We start from the raw sequence: 18,265 nt of genomic DNA on the forward strand, positions 1-18,265 counted from the left end.
GCAGGCGGACTCTCAACCACTGCGCCACCAGGGAAGCCCCCCTCTGCTCTGATCTTTATGATTTCTTTCCTTCTGCTAACTTTGGGTTTTGTTTGTTCTTCTTTCTCTGTTCCTTTAGGTGTAACATTAGATTGTTTATGAGACTTTTCTTGTTTCTTAAGGTAGGCTTGTATAGCTATAAACTTCCCTCTTAGAACTGCTTTTGCTGCATCCCATAGGTTTTGGATCATCATGTTTTCATTGTCATTTGTCTCTAGGTATTTTCTGATTTCCTCTTTGATTTCGTCAGTGATCTCTTGGTTATTTAGTAACGTACTGTTTAGCCTCCATGTGTTTGTGTTTTTTACGTTTTTTTTCCTGTAATTGATTTCTAATCTCATAGCATTGTGGTCGGAAAAGATGCTTGTTATGATTTCAATTTTCTTAAATTTACTGAGGTTTGTTTTGTGACCCAAGTTGTGATTTATCCTGGAGAATGTTCCGTGTGCACTTGAGAAGAAAGTGTCACCTGCTCCTTTTGGATGGAATGTCCTATAAATATCAGTTAAATCTATCTGGTCTATTGCGTCATTTAAACTTGTGTCTCCTTATTAATTTTCTGTTTGGATGATCTGTCCGTTGGTGTAAGTGAGGTGTTAATGTCTCCCACTATTATTGTGTTACTGCTGATTTCCTCTTTTAGAGATGTTAGCAGTTGCTTTATGTATTGAGGTGCCCCTATGTTGGGTGCATGTATATTTATAATTGCTATATCTTCTTCTTGGATTGATCCCTTGATCATTACGTAGTGTCCTTCCTTGTCTGTTGTAACATTCTTTATTTTAAAGTCTATTTTATCTGATATGAGTATAGCTACTCCAGCTTTCTTTTGATTTCCATATGCATGGAATATCTTTTTCCATCCCCTCACTTTCAGTCTGTATGTGTCCCTAGATCTGAAGTGGGTCTCTTGGAGACAGCATATATACAGGTCTTGTTTGGTATTTTGTTTATACAGCCAGTCTGTGTCTTTTGGTTGGAGCATTTACATTTTTTTAAACATCTTTACTGGAGTATAATTGCTTTACAATGGTGTGTTAGTTTTTTCTGTATAACAAAGTGAATCAGTTATACATATACATATGTTCCCATATCTCTTCCCTCTTGTGTCTCCCTCCCACCCACCCTGCCTATCCCACCCCTCTAGGTGGTCACAAAGCACTGATCTCCCTGTGCTATGCAGCTGCTTCCCACTAGCTATCTATTTTACATTTGGTAGTGCATATATGTCCATGCCACTCTCTCACTTTGTCCCAGCTTACCCTTCCCCCTCCGCATGTCCTCAAATCCATTCTCTAGTAGGTCTGCATCTTTATTCCTGTCTTGCCCCTAGGTTCTTCATGACCATTTTTTCTTTTTTCTTTTTAGATTCCATATATATGTGTTAGCATACGGTATTTGTTTTTCTCTTTCTGACTTACTTCACTGTGTATGACAGACTCTAGGTCCATCCACCTCACTACAAATAACTCAATTTCATTTCTTTTTATGGCTGAGTAATATTCCATTGTATATATGTGCCACATCTTCTTTATCCATTCATCTGTTGATGGACACTTGAGGAGGTGGACTTTGGGAGCAATGATATATTTTTTTTTTCCCTTTTTCTCTTTTTGTGAATGTGTGTGCTTCTGTATGTAATTTTGTCTGTATAGCTTTGCTTTTACCATTTGTCCTAGGGTTCTGTCTGTCCGTTTTTTTTTTTTTTTTTTTTTTTATAACAACACCTTTTATTAATTAATTAATTATTTTTTGCTATGTTGGGTCTTGGTTTCTGTGCGAGGGCTTTCCCTAGTTGTGGTGAGCGGGGGCCACTCTTCATCGCGGTGCGCGGGCCTCTCACTATCACGGCCTCTCTTGTTACAGAGCACAAGCTCCAGACGCGCAGCCTCAGTAGTTGTGGCTCACGGGCCTAGTTGCTCCGCGGCATGTGGGATCCTCCCAGACCAGGGCCCGAACCCGTGTCCCCTGCATTAGCAGGCGGATTCTCAACCACTGCGCCACCAGGGAAGCCCTGTCTGTCCGTTTTTTAAATTTTTTTCCTAGTATAGTTTTTAGCACTTCTTATCATTGGTGGATTTGTTTTTTGGTTTGTTTGCTCTCTTCTTTCGTTCTTTTTTATTACTTTAATATTTTTTTTAATAATTATTTTTTAAAATTATTTTATCTTTTTCATTCTTTCTTTTTTTCTCCCTTTAATTCTGAGCTGTGTGGATGACAGGCTTTTGGTGCTCCACCCAGGCATGAGGGCTGTGCCTCTGAGGTGGGAGAACCAAGTTCAGGACATTGGTCCACCAGAGGCCTCCCAGCTCCACGTTTGATAACTACCTTAAATGTAAATGGAGGGCAGGTCCACGTCTGGTGGTATATTTTGGGGTGTCTGTGACCTTATGATTTTAGGCAGCCTCTCTGCTAATGAACCAAGACCCTGCCAGTCACATGGTTCAGAAGAAAAGGGAGAAAAAAGAAAGAAAGAAAAATAAAATAAAAAAATTATTAAAAATTAAATAATTAAAAAGTAATAAAGAGGGGCTTCCCTGGTGGCGCAGTGGTTGAGAGTCCGCCTGCCGATGCAGGGGACACAGGTTTGTGCCCCGGTCCAGGAAGATCCCACATGCCACGGAGCGGCTGCGCCCGTGAGCCATGGCCGCTGAGCCTGCGCGTCCGGGGCCTGTGCTCTGCAACGGGAGAGGCCACAACAGTGACAGGCCCGCGTACGGCAAAAAAAAAAAACAAAAAACAAAAAACAAAGTAATAAAGAAAGAAAGAAGATCCACCAATGATAACAAGTGCTAAAAACTATACTGAAAAAAAAAAAAAGGACAGACAGAGCCCTAGGACAAATCGTAAAAGCAAAGCTATTCAGACAAATTCACACAAAGAAACATACACATACACACTCACAAAAAGAGAAAAAGGAAAAAGATATATATGTCTATATATATAAAAAAAGGAAGAGAGCAACCAAATCAATAAACAAATCTTCCAATGATGATAAATTCTAAATACTAAACTAAGATAAACATAAAACCAGAAACAAATTATTTGCAGAAAGCAAACCCCAAGTCTACAGTTGCTCCCAGAGTCCATCACTTCAATTTTGGGATGATTCGTTGTCTATTCAGTTATTCCAGAGATGCAGGGTACATCAAGTTGATTGTGGAGATTTAATCCTCTGCTCCTGAGGCTGCTGGGAGAGATTTCCCTTTCTCTTCTTTGTTCTCACAGCTCCCAGGGTTCAGCTTTGGATTTGGCCCCGCCTTTGCGTGTGTGTAGGTCGCCTGAGGGTGTCTGTTCTTCGCTCAGACAGGACGGGGTTAAAGTAGCAGCTGATTAGGGGGCTCTGGCTCACTCAGGCCAGGGGAAGGGAGGGGCACGGAATGCGGAGCATGCCTGCTGCGGCAGAGGCCAGGGTGACATTGCAACAGCCTGAGGCGCGCCGTGTGTTCTCCCAGGGAAGTTGTCCCTGGATCACAGGACCCTGGCAGTGGTGGGCTGCACGGGCTCCCAGGAGTGGAGGTGTGGAGAGTGACCCGTGCTTGCACACAGGCTTCTTGGTGGCTGCAGCAGCAGCCTTAGCATTTCATGCCCGTCTCTGGGGTCTGCGCTGATAGCCGCGGCTCGGGCTAGTCTCTGGAGCTCGTTTAGGCGGTGCTCTGAATCCCCTCTCCTCACGCACCAGGAAACAATGGTCTCTTGCCTCTTCAGCAGCTGCAGACTTTTCCCGGACTCCCTCCCGGCTAGCTGTGGCACACTAGACCGTTCAGGCTGTGTTCACGCAGCCAACCCCAGTCCTCTCCCTGGGATCTGATCTCTGAAGTCCGAGCCTCAGCTCCCAGCCACCGCCCGCCCTGGCGGGTGAGCAGACAAGCCTCTCGGGCTGGTGAGCGCTGGTCGGCCCTGATCCTCTGTGCGGGAATCTCTCCGCTTTGCCCTCTGCACCCCTGTTGCTGCTCTCTTCTCTGTGGCTCCGAAAATTCCCCCCCGCCTTCCACCCCCGACCCCCCGTCTATGCCAGTGAAGGGGCTTCCTAGTGCGTGGAAACTTTTCCCCCTTCACAGCTCCCTCCCTAAGGTGCAGGTCCTGTTCCTATTCTTTTGTCTCTGTTTTTTCTTTTGCCCTACCCAGGTACGTGGGGAGTTTCTGGCCTTTTGGGAGGTCTGAGGTCTTCTGCCAGCGTTCAGTAGGTGTTCTATAGGAGTTGTTCCTCATATAGATGTATCTCTGATGTATTTGTGGGGAGGAAGGTGATCTCCACGTCTTACTCCTCCGCCATCTTGAAGTCTCCGCAGCCTTTTCTTTTCCACTTAGAGAAGACCCTTTAACATTTCTTTTAGGGCCGGTTTAGTATTTATGAACTTTTAATTTTTGTTTGTCTGAGAAGTTCTTTATCTCTCCAGCAAGAATGATAATCTTGCTTGGTAGAGTGTCCTATGTTGTAGGTTTTTCCCTTTCAGCATTTCAAAGATACCATGCCACTCCCTTCTGGTCTACAAAGCGTCTGCAGAAAAATCAGCTGATAGCCTTATGGGCGTTCTTTTGTGACTCTTTTTTTCCCCAGTGTCTGGTCCTTTTTTTTTTTTTAATTAAAGTATAGTTGATTTACAATATGTGACTCTGTTTTTCTCTTGCTGCCTTTAGAATTCTCTCTTTGCCTTTAACTTTTGCCATTGTAATTACATGCCTTGCTGTGGGTCTCTTTGGGTTCATCTTGTTTGGGACTTTCAGGGTTTCCTGTATCTGGATATCTGTTGCATTTCTCAGGTTCGGTAAGTTTTCAGCCATACTTTCATTAAATACATCTTTGACCTTTTTCTCTCCCTTCTCCTGGGATCCTTACAATGCGCGTGTTAATGTGCTTCATGTTCTCTCAGAGGTCCCTGAAACTCTTCTCATTTTTTAAAATTTGATTTTCTTTTTGCTGTTTTCATTGGATGATTTCCATTATTCTATCTTCCATATCACTTATGCATTCTTCTGTATCACCTAGTCTGCTGTTAATTCCTTCTAGTGTGTTTTTCATTTCAGTTATTGTACTCTTCAGCTCTAATTGGTTCTTTTTTTATATTTTCTAGTTCCTTGTTAAAATTCTCAGTGTTCATCCATTTTTTCCCCTTAGTTCAGTTAGCGTTCTTATTTCTAATGCTTTGAACTCTTCATCTGGTAAATTATTTACCTCTGTTTTATTAGTTGTTTTTTCAGAGTTTCTGTCTTGTTCTTTCATTTGAAACACATTCCTCTGTCTTCGCATTTTGCTTAACTTTCTCTGTCTCTATGAAATTGGGTAAAACAGTTACCTATCCCAGTCTTGAAGGGGTGTCCTTGTGTGGGAGGAGTCCTATGCAGTCTGTGTGTGCCCAATGGCTTTGGTGAGAGAGCTGGATCTGAAGTCAGCACAAGTCATGTCTTCCCTGGGGTGTACGGGCAGCTATCACCTTGGTGGGAAGTGGGGCTGGAGATGGAGAGGCTAGAGCCAGAGCCGGTTATGAGCCAGGGCTTCTGCTATGCTCAGTGGCCAACACCACCCTCTTGGGGTTGGGGTCAGGTCCCAGGGTGCTGAGGCAGAAGTCCTGAGGGTCAGGTCCAAACTGGTTCCGTTCCTTCTAAGTGGGTTCTCCCCCCTCCCAGCATTAGCACCTTTGTCCAAGAGGGGAGTAGTGTTGGAGAAAGAGAGGTCAGAGTGGGCACCCAGGGTGGGCCGGGGCATGCACTGGCTGGTCCTGGTACGTCAGTCAGAGCTCCACTGTGCTCTTGATCTACCATCTCTGCGAGTGCCAGTAATGGCCACGCTCACCCTATTCAGATGAAGTGCCAGGTCCAAGCTGGCTCTGTCCCCCACAAAATTGCATACTCTCCTTGGCAATGCCAGCCTTCACCCTAGTGGAGCTGCACTGGAGCTAGAGGGGTGGAGTGGGTGCTCGATGTGGGAAACAGGCTGGAGTCCTGGGAAGTGTCAATCTGCTTCCTCTGCCTTGTTCCTGGGAGTAAGCAAGCCTATGTGCAGAGTCTAGGTTTCTTACAGCCTCCTGTTAGTCCCACTGGTTTTCAAGCCAGTTAAGGGAAGTTGTCTCCTTGGTGTCAGACCCCAGGGCAGGGGTGTCCAGTATGTGACTTGAACTGCTCACTCCCCAAGTGTAATCATCCCCTCCTCTTCTGTGTTCCCTCCTAGGGCACAGGTCCTGACCTGATCGATTCTCTTCCCTTCCTGACTTCCACGTGGAACTTTCTTTACAGCCTTGGTTGATGTGTCTTTCTGCTAGCCTCCAGTCTATTTTCAGTGAGAACTGCTCCACATGTAGATGGTTTTTTTCTGTTTGTTTGTTTGTTTTTGCGGTATGCAGGCCTCTCACTGCTGTGGCCTCTCCCGCTGTGGAGCACAGGCTCTGGACGCGCAGCCCCAGCGGCCATGGCTCACTGGCGCAGCCGCTCCGCGGCATGTGGGATCTTCCCAGACCGGGGCACGAACCCGCGTCCCCTGCATCGGCAGGCGGACTCTCAACCACTGCGCCACCAGGGAAGCCCCTGTAGATGTATTTTTGATGTGTTTATGGTGGGAGTTGAGCTTGGTCTCCTCCTACTCCACCATCTTGATCTCCTCCCTCCTAAATCCTTAATTTCTTATATTCCCAGGAATAAAGCTGAACTTTGAGCCATAGTCAAAGATTTTCCCAAAGTAACCAATGATCCTTACAGATTTGAGGAGGAATTTAATATAGTCATTCAAACTCATCAACCTGGTTTCTCTGACATATCAGCCAGTGGTGATATTCAGTTCAGTGAATATGCTTGGTGGTGAAGGCCAGGCCCAGCACTGAATGAAAACTGTTAATTGGGGCTTTTCTGGTGGCACAGTGGTTAAGAACCGCCTGCTAATGCAGGGGACACGGGTTCGATCCCTGGTCTGGGAAGATCCTGCATGCGGCAGAGCAATTTAAGTCTGTGTGCCACGACTACTGAGCCTGCGCTCTAGAGCCCACTAGCCACAACTACTGAAGCCCGCACGCCTAGAGCCCATGCTCCACTGCAATGAGAAGACCACGCACTGCACCAAAGAGTACCCCCCACTCGCTGCAACTAGAGAAAGCCCACGTGCAGCAACAAAGACCCAACGCAGCCAAAAATAGAAAAATAAATAAATAAATTTATTAAAAAAGAAAGCTGTTAATTGGGAAAATCCTGAAAGGTGTCTAGACTCACAACTGGGAAGCCATCCTGCTATTTCACTATAGAAATACCTTGAGGACATTGCAAGTTCAGCTTCAGACCACTGCCATACGGCAAATATTGCAATAAAGTGAGTCACATAAATTTTTTGGTTTCCCAGTGGATATAAAAGTTATGCTTATGCTAGACTGTAATCTATTAAGTGTGCAATAGCATTATATCTATAAAAACGACATACCTTAATTGAAAAATACTTTATCGCCAAAAAATGCTAACCACCATCTGAGCCTTCAGTGAGTCATAACCTTTTAGCTGGTGGAGGATCTTGCTTCGGTGTTGGTGGCTGCTGACTGGTCAGGGTGGTGGTGCTGAAGGCTGGGGCAGCTGGGGCAATTTCTTAAAATAAGACCACAGTGGGGCTTCCCTGGTGGCGCAGTGGTTGAGAGTCCGCCTGCCGATGCAGGGGACGCGGGTTCGTGCCCCGGTCCGGGAAGATCCCACATGCCGCGGAGCGGCTGGGCCCGTGAGCCATGGCCGCTGAGCCTGTGCGTCCGGAGCCTGTGTTCCGCAACGGGAGAGGCGGCAATGGTGAGAGGCCCGCGTACCGCAAAAAAAAAAAAAAAAAGAAAAGAAAAGAAAAATAAGACCACAGTGAAATTGGCCGCATCGATTGACTCTTCCTTTCATGAACAATTTCTCTGTAGCGTGCAATGCTCTCTGATAGCACTTTACCCACACTAGAACTTCTTTCAAAATTGGAGTCAGTTTTCGCAAACCCTGTTACTGCTTTATCAGCTAAGTTTAAGTAATATTCTGAATCTTATATTGTCATTTCAACGATCTTCACAGCATCTTCACCAGGAGTAGATTCCTTTTCAAGAAACCACCTTCTTTGCTCATCCATAAGAAGCAACTTCACATCTGCTAAAGTTTTATCATGAGATGGCAGCAATTCAGTCACATTTTCAGGTTCCACCTCTAGCTCTCTTGCTATTTCCACCACACCTGCAGTTACTTCCTCCACTGAAGTCTTGAACCCCTCCAAGTCATCCATGAGGGCTGGAGTCAACTTCTTTCAAACTCCTGCTAATGCTGGTATTTTGACCTCTTCTCATGAATCACAGATATTTTCAGTGGCATCCAGAATGGTGAATTCTTTCCAGAGGCTTTCAATTCACTTTGCCCAGATCTAATAAAGGAATCACTATCTATGCCAGCTATAGCCTTATAAAATGTATTTATTAAAGAATAAGACTTGAAAGTCAAAATGACTCCTTGATCCATGGGCTGCAGAAGGGATGTTGTGTTAGCAGGCATGAAAACAACATTTAATCTCACTGTACATCTCCATCTTGGGTGACCAGGTGCGTTGTCAATAAGTAGTAATATTTTGAAAAGAATCTTTTTTTGTTTTTTTTTTCTGAGCAGTATGTCTCAACAGTGGGCTTAAAATATTCAGTAAATTATGCTGTAAAGTGATGTGCTGTCATCCAGGCTTTGTTGTTCCATTTATAGAGCATAGACAAAGTAGATTGAACATAATGCTTAAGGGCCCTAGGATTTTTAGAATGGTGAATGAGAATTGGCTTCAAATTAAAATCACTGGCTGCATTAGCCCCTAACAAGAGAGTCAGCTGTTCTTTAAAGCTTTGAAGCCAGGTATTGACTTCTCTCTAGCTATAAAAGGCCTAGATGACATCTTCTTCCAATATAAGGCTGTTTTGCCAACATTGAAAATCTGTTGTTTAGTGTAGCTGCCTTCATTACCTTAGCTAGATCTCCTGGACAACTTGCTGCAGCTTCTACATCGGCACTTGCTACTTCACCTTGCACTCTGATGTTATAGAGACAGCTTCTTTCCTTCAACCTCATGAACCAACCTCTGCTAATTTCAAACTTTTCTTCTGCAGCTTCCTTACCTCTCTCAGCCTTCATAGAATTGAAGAGTTAAAGGATTGCTCTGGATCAGGCTTTGTCTTAAGGGGATGTTGTGGCTGCTTTGATCTTCTATCCAGACCATGAAAACTTTCTCCATGTTTGCAATGAGGCTGTATCACTTTCTTATCATTCGTGTGTTCACTGGAGTAGCACGTTTATAATAATTTCCTTCAAGAACTTTTTCTTTGCATTCACAACTCTTGGGTGCAAGAGGCCTAGCTTTCAGACTGTCCTGGCTTTCAATCTACCTTCCTAACTAAGCCTAGTCATTATAAGCTTTTGACTTAAAGTGAGAGATTTGCAACTTCCTTTCATTTGACCACTCAAGAGGCCACTGTAGGCATTAACTGGCCTAATTTCAATATTGTTGTGTCTCTGGGAATAGGGAGGCCACAGGAGAGGGAGACAGGGAATGGCTGGTTGGTAGAGCAGTCAGAACATGCACAACATTTATTGATTAAGTTCACTATCTTATATTGGTTCACCTATCTTATATAGGTTTGTGGCACACCAAAACACTTACAATAGTACCATCAAAGATCACCCATCACGGATCACCAGAACAAATATAATAATAATGAAAAAGTCTGACATATTGCAAGAATTACCAAAATGTGACACAAAGACAAGGAAAGGAGCAAATACTGTTAGAAACATGGCGCCGGTGGGCTTGCTCTACACTGAGATGCCGCGAACCTTCAATTTGTAAAACACACAGTATCTGTGAAGCGCAATAAAGCAAAGTGCAATGAAACGAGGTATATGATCAGGCTCAGGCAATCGCTAGGTGACTTCGTCGGGCGAGTCCTAAGGCTTTTCCAAAGCCTGTTGTTTGCAACAAAATTCAGGCTTGCACACAAAAATCTGATGAACCTGTTCATAACTATTATAATTGACTTCAGATTATTGATTCCACCTGAGTAGCTTTTAACTCTGTGTTTATTAATAGCTAAACAGGAAACTTTCCCTTCTAGCAAAAAAGGACCAGGATGGAATGGTAAACTGTGTCCACTCCAGGTTAGTTAACTTGGCACACCAGCTCTCTCGCACTCTAGATGAGCCACCTAAAAGGAGGACCACCAAAATTCTTATTCTTCATCGCCAACAACTGAAGGCCCCTAAACAAAACCTAAACTCTTTAGTTTCTGCTATTATGGCAAACATACAAGACATTGGAAAAGAGACTGCTACAGATTTAAGTGCTTCAGGCACCTTCAGACCTCCAACGTTCTCCCAGTTCTCAGACAGGGCTCACAGAAAATACAGGAGCTCTGCCCAATCCTCCCTCTTAATCAGCTCGGAGAAACATTTCTCCAGGTTGGGAATGAATCTCTCCCAGTCCTGTCACGGAGCCACACTCCCAATGCTCAACCCCCCTACTCAAGCAGCCCCTGCCCCAGAGTACTAAAACACTTCAAATAGTGGGGCTCTCTAATGAACCTCAAAGAGGTTCCTGTCTCTGAACCTATTCCCTTTTGTTTAGGCCCTTTGAGAAATACACACCCTTTTCTCCTTTGTTCCTCCACTCCCATTTATTAGTCCAAGACTTCTTAGCGAAGTATCATGTTGGAATTTCTCCCCCAAAGGGGAAATAATTCTAGAACTTGACAGTAGTCATCAAATCAGCCAACCAGATGAGTTAAATGACCCTTTGACATTTTTTATTTGTTCCACCTCTGACAGTAGTAGAGATGATTCTGGAAACACTGATGATTTGTCCCTATTGAATCAGCTACCAGCTTCCTTAAGGGCAAAACCTCCAACCAATACTGGCAAAAATTCACAGTGTACCTCCCACCAAGATTCAGATAGATCCCCAAAAATCTCTTCTCAGAATTCATCAATATCGTATAAGTGAAGAAGCCCTTCAAGGCATAAAGTCAATAATAGAAGACTGCAAGGCTCAAGGCTTCATTATTTCTTGTAGTAGCCCCTGCAACTCTCCCATTTGCTGGTGAGAAAACCTAAGGGTCAAGTGTAGAGGTTCGTCTTGGACCTCGAGCAATAGAAAACAGTTATCCCTCAACACCCTATTGTTCCTAAACCTCAAATGTTACTAATATTCATTCCCACTGAAGCAAATTCTTGACTGTAAATGATTTATGCAGTACATCAATTAGTATTCCAGTTGATGAAGCTAGCCAATACCTTTTTGCATTCACTTGGGAAGAAAAACAATTCCCCTGGACAGCAATGTTTCAGGGTTTTTCCAGGAGTCCTTTTTTCTCACAAATCCTGATGGCTGATCTGGATGATATAAATTTCCCTAGGGATCTACTTTGTTGCAACACGTGGATGATTTGTTTCTTTTCTCTCCTTTTCAAGCTTCCTCATAAGAAGACAGTGTCTACTTGCTAAAGCTTTTAATCTTGAAGGGATATAAGATTGCCAAAGAAAAGTTGCAGCTTGTCCAAACCTTGTTTCAATATTTAGGGCATTTTATATCACAACAAGAGCTATACCTAGTTCCAGATAGACTTCATGGTGTCCCAAGTTTCCCCAAACCCCAAACTAAGCACTGACTGCTCGGTTTTCTTGGGCTACTTTGTTATTGCGAAAATTGGATTCCAAATTTCTCTCTTATGGCCAAACCTCTGTATGTTTTACTAAACAATAACAACCGTGACCTAATATTATGGGAAGAACCAGTTACATAGCTTTTAAGGCCTTAAAGGAGAGTCTGATGAACCCACCTGCCCTTGGGCATCCCAAATGGAAATCAGATTTCCTTTTCCCTTTTGGTATATGAAAAGGAAGAGGCTATCCCTGGGGTATTTACCCCAAAACACAGGGACCACCATTGGCCCATAGGGCATTGTAGCCAGCAACTGGAGCCTGTGCCACTGGGATACCACCTTTGCCTTAGAGCCATTACAGCCACTGCCCTTTTGGTTAAGGGCTACTGAGAAAATCATTGTGGGATCTTCTTTAACCATTTTTGTACCTCATGAAGTAGAAGCCCTCCTGAATTCTCATCATACTCAACATTTCTAAGTCAGCCAGCTCACTTCCTATGAAGTCCTTTGGTTAACTGCTCCTCACATAACTTTGGTTTTTTTTAAAAAAATATTTATTTATTTATTTTTGGCTGTGTTGGGTCTTCGTTGCTGCACGCGGGCTTTCTCTAGTTGCGGCGAGCAGGGGCTAGTCTTCGTTGTGGTGCACGGGCTTCTCACTGCGGTGGCTTCTCTTGTTGCGGAGCGTGGGCTCTAGGCGTGCGGGCTTCAGTAGCTGTGGCACGTGGGCTCAGTAGTTGTGGCTCATGGGCTCTAGAGCGCAGGCTCTGTAGTTGTGGCGCGTGGGCTTAGCTGCTCCGCGGCATGTGGGATCTTCCCGGACCAGGGCTCCAACCCATGTCCCCTGCATTGGCAGGCGGATTCTTAGCCACTGCGCCACCAGGGAAGTCCCCACGTAACTCTTTTACGTTGTAATAACCTTACTCTGGCTACCCTTCTCCTCTCCCTCTGTGATGAAGTCCCTCACCACTGCTTAATGCTGATGGGTCACCTCCTGACTCCGCCTGGTGATTTTCAGGAAATTCTTTTGGGTAAGGTTGACTTCTCATGGTTCATTGATAGTTCTTATTCAGAAGGTGACAATGACAAATATTGTGCTGGGTATGCTATTGCAACTCCTTTTGATGTTGTTACCTATGGCTACTTCAGCCCTGTGGTTCATATGGTTACTCAAAAGTGATCTCCATAGGTTACAATCTTACACGAGCTCGTAATTTAGCCAAGGACAAAACTGTCAATATTCATACTGATAGTAGATATGCTTTTGGAATAGCTTGTGATTTTGGAATGTTGTGGGGAGAGCATGGCTTCTTTACTTCCAGTGGAAATAAAATTTAAAATGATCCCTATGTTCAGGAATTATTGGATGCAATGTTTTAGCTATTGATAAGATTCTGAGGCATTCTAAACGTGACTCTTTGGAAGCTGAGGGAAATCACCTTGCTGACATTTCTGCAAGGAATGCTGACCTTAACGGAACTGAAAGAAGTCAAACCTCTGTCATGGTCCAAAGGGATATTTCCCCAAATGATAACATAGCGAAACTGGCTAGAGAAGCCCAACAACTGGCCTCAGAAAAAAGAAAAGCAAGATTGAAAAGTCAACAGTTGTTGGTTTGATAAAAAGAGAAAGCTCTGATTTGGACCAAATAACAACCCAGTCCTACTAGAGATCTAAAATTCCCACTAATCACCATTGTACATGCATTAAACCATTGGTCTACTGGCAAAAAGATAGCATCCATGAATCAATAGCAGTGAGGAAACATTAACAAGGCCACAAAAAGTGCCTACCTCACTATTCCACTTATCTGAAATACAACCCAGGGAAGCCTGTTTGTACTGCCCCTGGACATTTTAAACCTCCTAATGGACCATTTGAGGTCTGCTAAATGGATTTCATACAACTTCCTCCATCTCATGGAGATAAATATCTTTCAGTCACGGTCTGTATGTTTCACACTGGACTAAAGCCTTCCTTTGCAGACAGGCTACTGCCTCTTCTGTGGCTCAAGTCCTTTTGGAAAAGATTCTCCCTACCTGAGGAACTCCTCTCGAACTTCACAGTGATTGAGGAATTCGTTTTGCTCGTCAGGTCCTTTGACAAGTCTGCACTGTTTGGCTGGTTTTACTTCACTGTGCTTATCGCCCTCAATGCTCTGGTTAGTCAAGTGCACTAACGGCATTATTAAGACTCAACGGCAACATGTGTAGAAACCCTCCAAATACCTTGTCCAAAAGTTTGCCATTGATCCTTCTAAATCTTAGATCCACTCCTTTTGGAATTCACAAACACTCGCCCTTTGAGATAGTCACAGGACACCCAAAGCTCTTCTTGGCTTCTGCTTTTTGCTGAGCCAAGCCAATAAAAGGAGAGATACTCTCATACTGATTCTGTTAAAAATAATCGTGTTTTTTGTAGAGCAACCTTTTCACAGCGTGCTCTCTGGGGACAAAGACCTTAAGCATCACACCTTACAGCCTGGATAGTTTGTCTATTGGAAGAGATATCTCCAGAAAGACTATCTTCAGTCTTTCTGGAGAGGCCCCTATCAAGTACTGCTAACCAACACTTGCGCTGCCAAACTCCCGGGAATAGACTCTGGGATTCATGTGACAAAGAAGGCTTCCAAATCCTGATTGGACTTGCACATCATCTAGTGACATGAAAGTAAATATCTCCTGGAATTGAAGCATACAATATTTGATGAGACAACTTTCCCAAGATATCCAGATCAGGTCTGTCAGAAGTTTCTTTCCAAACCTTGATGATGACATAACACTTCAGATAATCTCCAGAGTCTATTATCTTTGTAACATAGACTTCGGATTAAAAAAATGCTCGAGAGGTCTCTCTCCTACCCCTCCTTGTTACTCAAATATGATCTCATTACGATTCCAATCTGTGCACTTTCTCTCCAACATGGGACACTATACCCAGGAAAGGCCCTTCCTGACGTTAAGGGACAAAAAGCTGATGAAACCAGAAGACCTGACTCTTGATCAGCGATACTTTCATAGAAAGGTCTTGATCAAGAGGAGAAAATATAAAAAATTAATAAATAGAAACCTCAATTACATAGAGTCAGGAGACCAGAAGGGGGAGCGCTCGTGCCTTGTGACAACAGGCAGAGCCCAACAGGAAGAAGAAAGACTCCTCTTCTCTCCTGGCAACAACTCAGCCAGTGAACAGCCATGGACTCTTCATTTACTACAGCCTTCCCAACTTCATTTTCTCCTCTATAAAAGAGTTCTTCTCCCGTTGTTCTATGGGGAATTGCACGTAGCTTGCCCTGGTTGCAGATTCCAAGCTGCAATTCTCTGCTGATCCTGAATAAACCCATTTTCACTGGAGAAATGACTGGCAATCTATTTGTTTTAGGTCAACATCTCTCAGTTCACAGGGCTATTGTGGGGATGGAAATAGACAACATGTGAGGAAACCATGTGCAAATTACAAAGTGTTAAATGTAGGTCAAATGATGGTGGGGTCAACACATGGCCTGTCCAAGAACAGTTGAAACACATCCATGTGCCTGCTCCTCCTCTGATGAGTTCTCTGCTTGACTTACCTGGGCCTTCCTGAACGTAGTCAGCCATGGGCCCTGTCACTGTGGCGATGTCGATATCGGCCATCTTGGAGCTCAGGGTGATCTCCCAGAAGTCAGCGGGGCTGCTGCAGTTGCTGCTCCGGTCCCCAGTGTACTCCTGTCCGGAGGAGCACAGCCCAGGTCCGTTACACCTCTGGCACCCTGTGTTCCACTGAGCCACCCCAGGTATGAGGATAACAGGCCATGGCTGAACCAAGCCCCCCGGCTGCCTTTCACGCACCTTCTCATAAAAGAGCCTCTCGAGCCGCCCGTCCTCCTTCTTCGGGGACAGCCAGCGCCCGCACAGGAACAGGAACTCGTCCTCGTTGGTGTCGTTCCAGATCTCCACCTTCTCCACGTACCAGTCTGCACACAATTTGGTGTTGTCGTGGCGGAGCTTGATCTTGTAGATGACACCCAGGTCAGCAGCCTCGATGATGAAGGTGTCGGCCTGGGGAGTCCAGATGTGTGGACTTGGGTGGCGGGGCACTCCCCACCTCCACCCACTCCAACCCCATCCATCCAGTACCTTCCATCCCCCTCAACTGTTGGGCTGAACAGACCCTTTCTAGCCAGGAGCCTTCCAGGCCCAAATCCCTAACGCAGAGAATTTGGTATTCCAAGGCCTCGCTTCCACAATGGCCCCGTTTTGCAGTCCGGCTCCTCTTGGGATAAGCCCTGTGGGTGTTTGGAATACGGACCCTGACGAGCTGTGTGAGTGGGGTGCTCAGCCTGGTACCTGGACATCCTTAGTTATGCTGAGTATTGGCTTGAGGTCAGGTGGGAGGCTGGACGGTAAGAGCTATGGAAGAGGTGAAATCTTTCTGAATGATGAGAGGGGGCTTGAAATTCCCAGGGGAAGCTGGCAGCTGGAGGAGCCAGGTCAGGCGGCAGGAGTGCAGGCAGAGAGGGGAGAGGCTGTGGCGGGGGCCAGGCTGGGAGAGCACGGGGCGTATCACCTGGACTGTGGGTTCATGAGGGATTTTGTCCGGGGTGTGGCACTGGCCCCTCTGTGCCCCTGATTTTATCTTTAGTGATGTGACATTGCACTCTTGGGTGCTTGCATTCTTTTAGGATTGCTCAGTGAGATGTGCAGTTCTAGAAGTGGGGTCAAAACACAGCCGGCAGGAGCCTGGGGAGGGGGAAGAGGGAGAGCTGACCCTGAATGACACCCACTTCCCTTCTGAAAGATATGCTAAGTCCCTGTGCTGAGTGCTGGGAACCCAGGGATGATAGGACACGCTGGGCTCCTCCTCAGGACAGCCCAGGTGGTGGGAACAACCACCTGCGTGAGGACTAGGGGCAGGGCTGGCAAGACTTGCCAGGTGGAGGCATTAGGCTGAAGTTGGGGGGCTGGGCCTTCTAGGCAGCCAGGGCAGGGCAGGCTGCGGGCTGAGGAAAGTGCGGGTGGATGGTGTGATGCTGATGGCGGCTGTGGGCCTGTGCAGGCCTTGGGGCACTGGCAAGTGGCTGAGTCCATTAGAGCAAAAATGGGTACACCTTACGACACAGCAATTCCACTTTGCATCTGTCCTGGGGGGACACCTTCATACGTGCACAAGGATGCTTATTGCAGGATATCTTTTTACAGTGGAAAATTGGGACCCACCTCGGTGTCCACAGTGCTTAGGGAATGGTAAATAACCATGGCAATGTCGTGTGTGGAATGTTATGCGTGCAGTGGTTACAAAGAACAAGACGACAACATCTGTGTTTGACTCTCCTGACACATAGATTTCGAAGATACTCCATTGCATGCAAAAAGCACGCATATAGGATGATGCCTTTTATGTAAAAAGTCAAAACCACAGAGCAGCACTCTGTATTTCCTATGTGCGTATGAGCACAGATGCAGAGAAAAGGCTTGGAAAAAAGTGGAGACAGGAGAAAGTGTGGAGCATTCTGGAAACTGGGGCCCAGGGGGACATTCTATGCAGGCTGGCTAGGCAGGCAGTGAAGGTTTGTGAATCCCATGAAAGGCTCAGACCAGATCTGGGATCGGTGGGGAGCTTGACAGGTTGAAGTGAGGGAGTGACTCGGCCACCTTTGGAAGGGTTAATTGGGGACAGCTGGAGGATGGATTGGATTTCAGGGGCCTGGAGCAGGGAGACGAGACTGGCTCACTAAGCAAGGTGCAATAAGGAAGGGCTGAGTGGTGACAAAGTTGACCGGGCTGATCTGAGAGTTATTTAGAAGAGATCCTCTCCACGACTCTCCAAGATTGATTGGATATGGGTGGGAAGGGAGTGCTGATAGGGAGAGGGGTGTCCAGGTGACTCCTAGATTCTGGAGCAAATAAGTAGAGAAGTGGAAGCTTTTAGATGCTCAGCAGTGAACTTAAAGTCCTAACTCATCAGTGACTGAGCCAGAAGTAGCTGCAGCTCCTCCAGTGGGACATCAACACAGGAGGGAAGGAAGAGAAAGGGATGAGGCAGAGACTTTTCTTGTGATGTCATAATTGCTAAGAGAGAAAAAAATCTGAATCTAAATACAGAGGAGAATGGATTGCATCACCTTCATTTATACCTTCATTCGTTTATTCACTCAAAAAATATTTATGCGCCTACTCTGCTAGGCCCTGTGGATTTAGCCACGAACGAGCGACCTGTCATCCGTATGGCGCACGCTGCTGTCTGATGGTGCATTTTCCAGGCACTGTGATGAGCTACAGGGAAGGTGGGCTCTCCCAAGCCTCAACAACAGCCAGCACTAACAAGGAGCTAGCTTCATGCCAGGCATGGTTCTAGGCACTTCACATGTTTTAATTCAGTGAACTTATTTTATGGTGGAGGAAACTGAGGCACAGAGATGCTAGCGAACTTGCCCAGGATCACACAGCTAGTCAGTGTCAGAGACAGGAGCTGAACGCATGTGATCTGGCCCCAGCCGCAGGTCTGGCCACGCCTGCGCCGCATGGCATGGCCACGTGCCAGAGCAGCATATGTGAGTCAGCCTGATAATAACGTCCCTACTTCAGAGTCAGGCACACCACATGAGTCACTTGACCTCCTTGTTATTC

The 18,265-nt window shown here is 45.6% G+C and overlaps 1 protein-coding gene across 1 annotated transcript in view; it reads right to left on the reverse strand.

Annotated features, from left to right (window-relative positions):
- LOXHD1 (lipoxygenase homology PLAT domains 1) overlaps positions 1-18,265 on the reverse strand; it is a 195,071-nt gene that overhangs the window by 47,003 nt on the left and 129,803 nt on the right. The window contains exons 30-31 of the mRNA XM_024734711.1: positions 15,488-15,697; positions 15,229-15,364 (exon numbers count right to left, since the gene is read on the reverse strand). Coding sequence (XP_024590479.1) covers positions 15,229-15,364; positions 15,488-15,697 — 346 coding nt within the window. The remainder of the gene's footprint in view (positions 1-15,228; positions 15,365-15,487; positions 15,698-18,265) is intronic.

This window comes from Neophocaena asiaeorientalis, unplaced genomic scaffold (genome assembly GCF_003031525.2).
Source record: "Neophocaena asiaeorientalis asiaeorientalis breed wild unplaced genomic scaffold, Neophocaena_asiaeorientalis_V1.1 scaffold322, whole genome shotgun sequence".
NCBI lineage: Eukaryota > Metazoa > Chordata > Mammalia > Artiodactyla > Phocoenidae > Neophocaena > Neophocaena asiaeorientalis.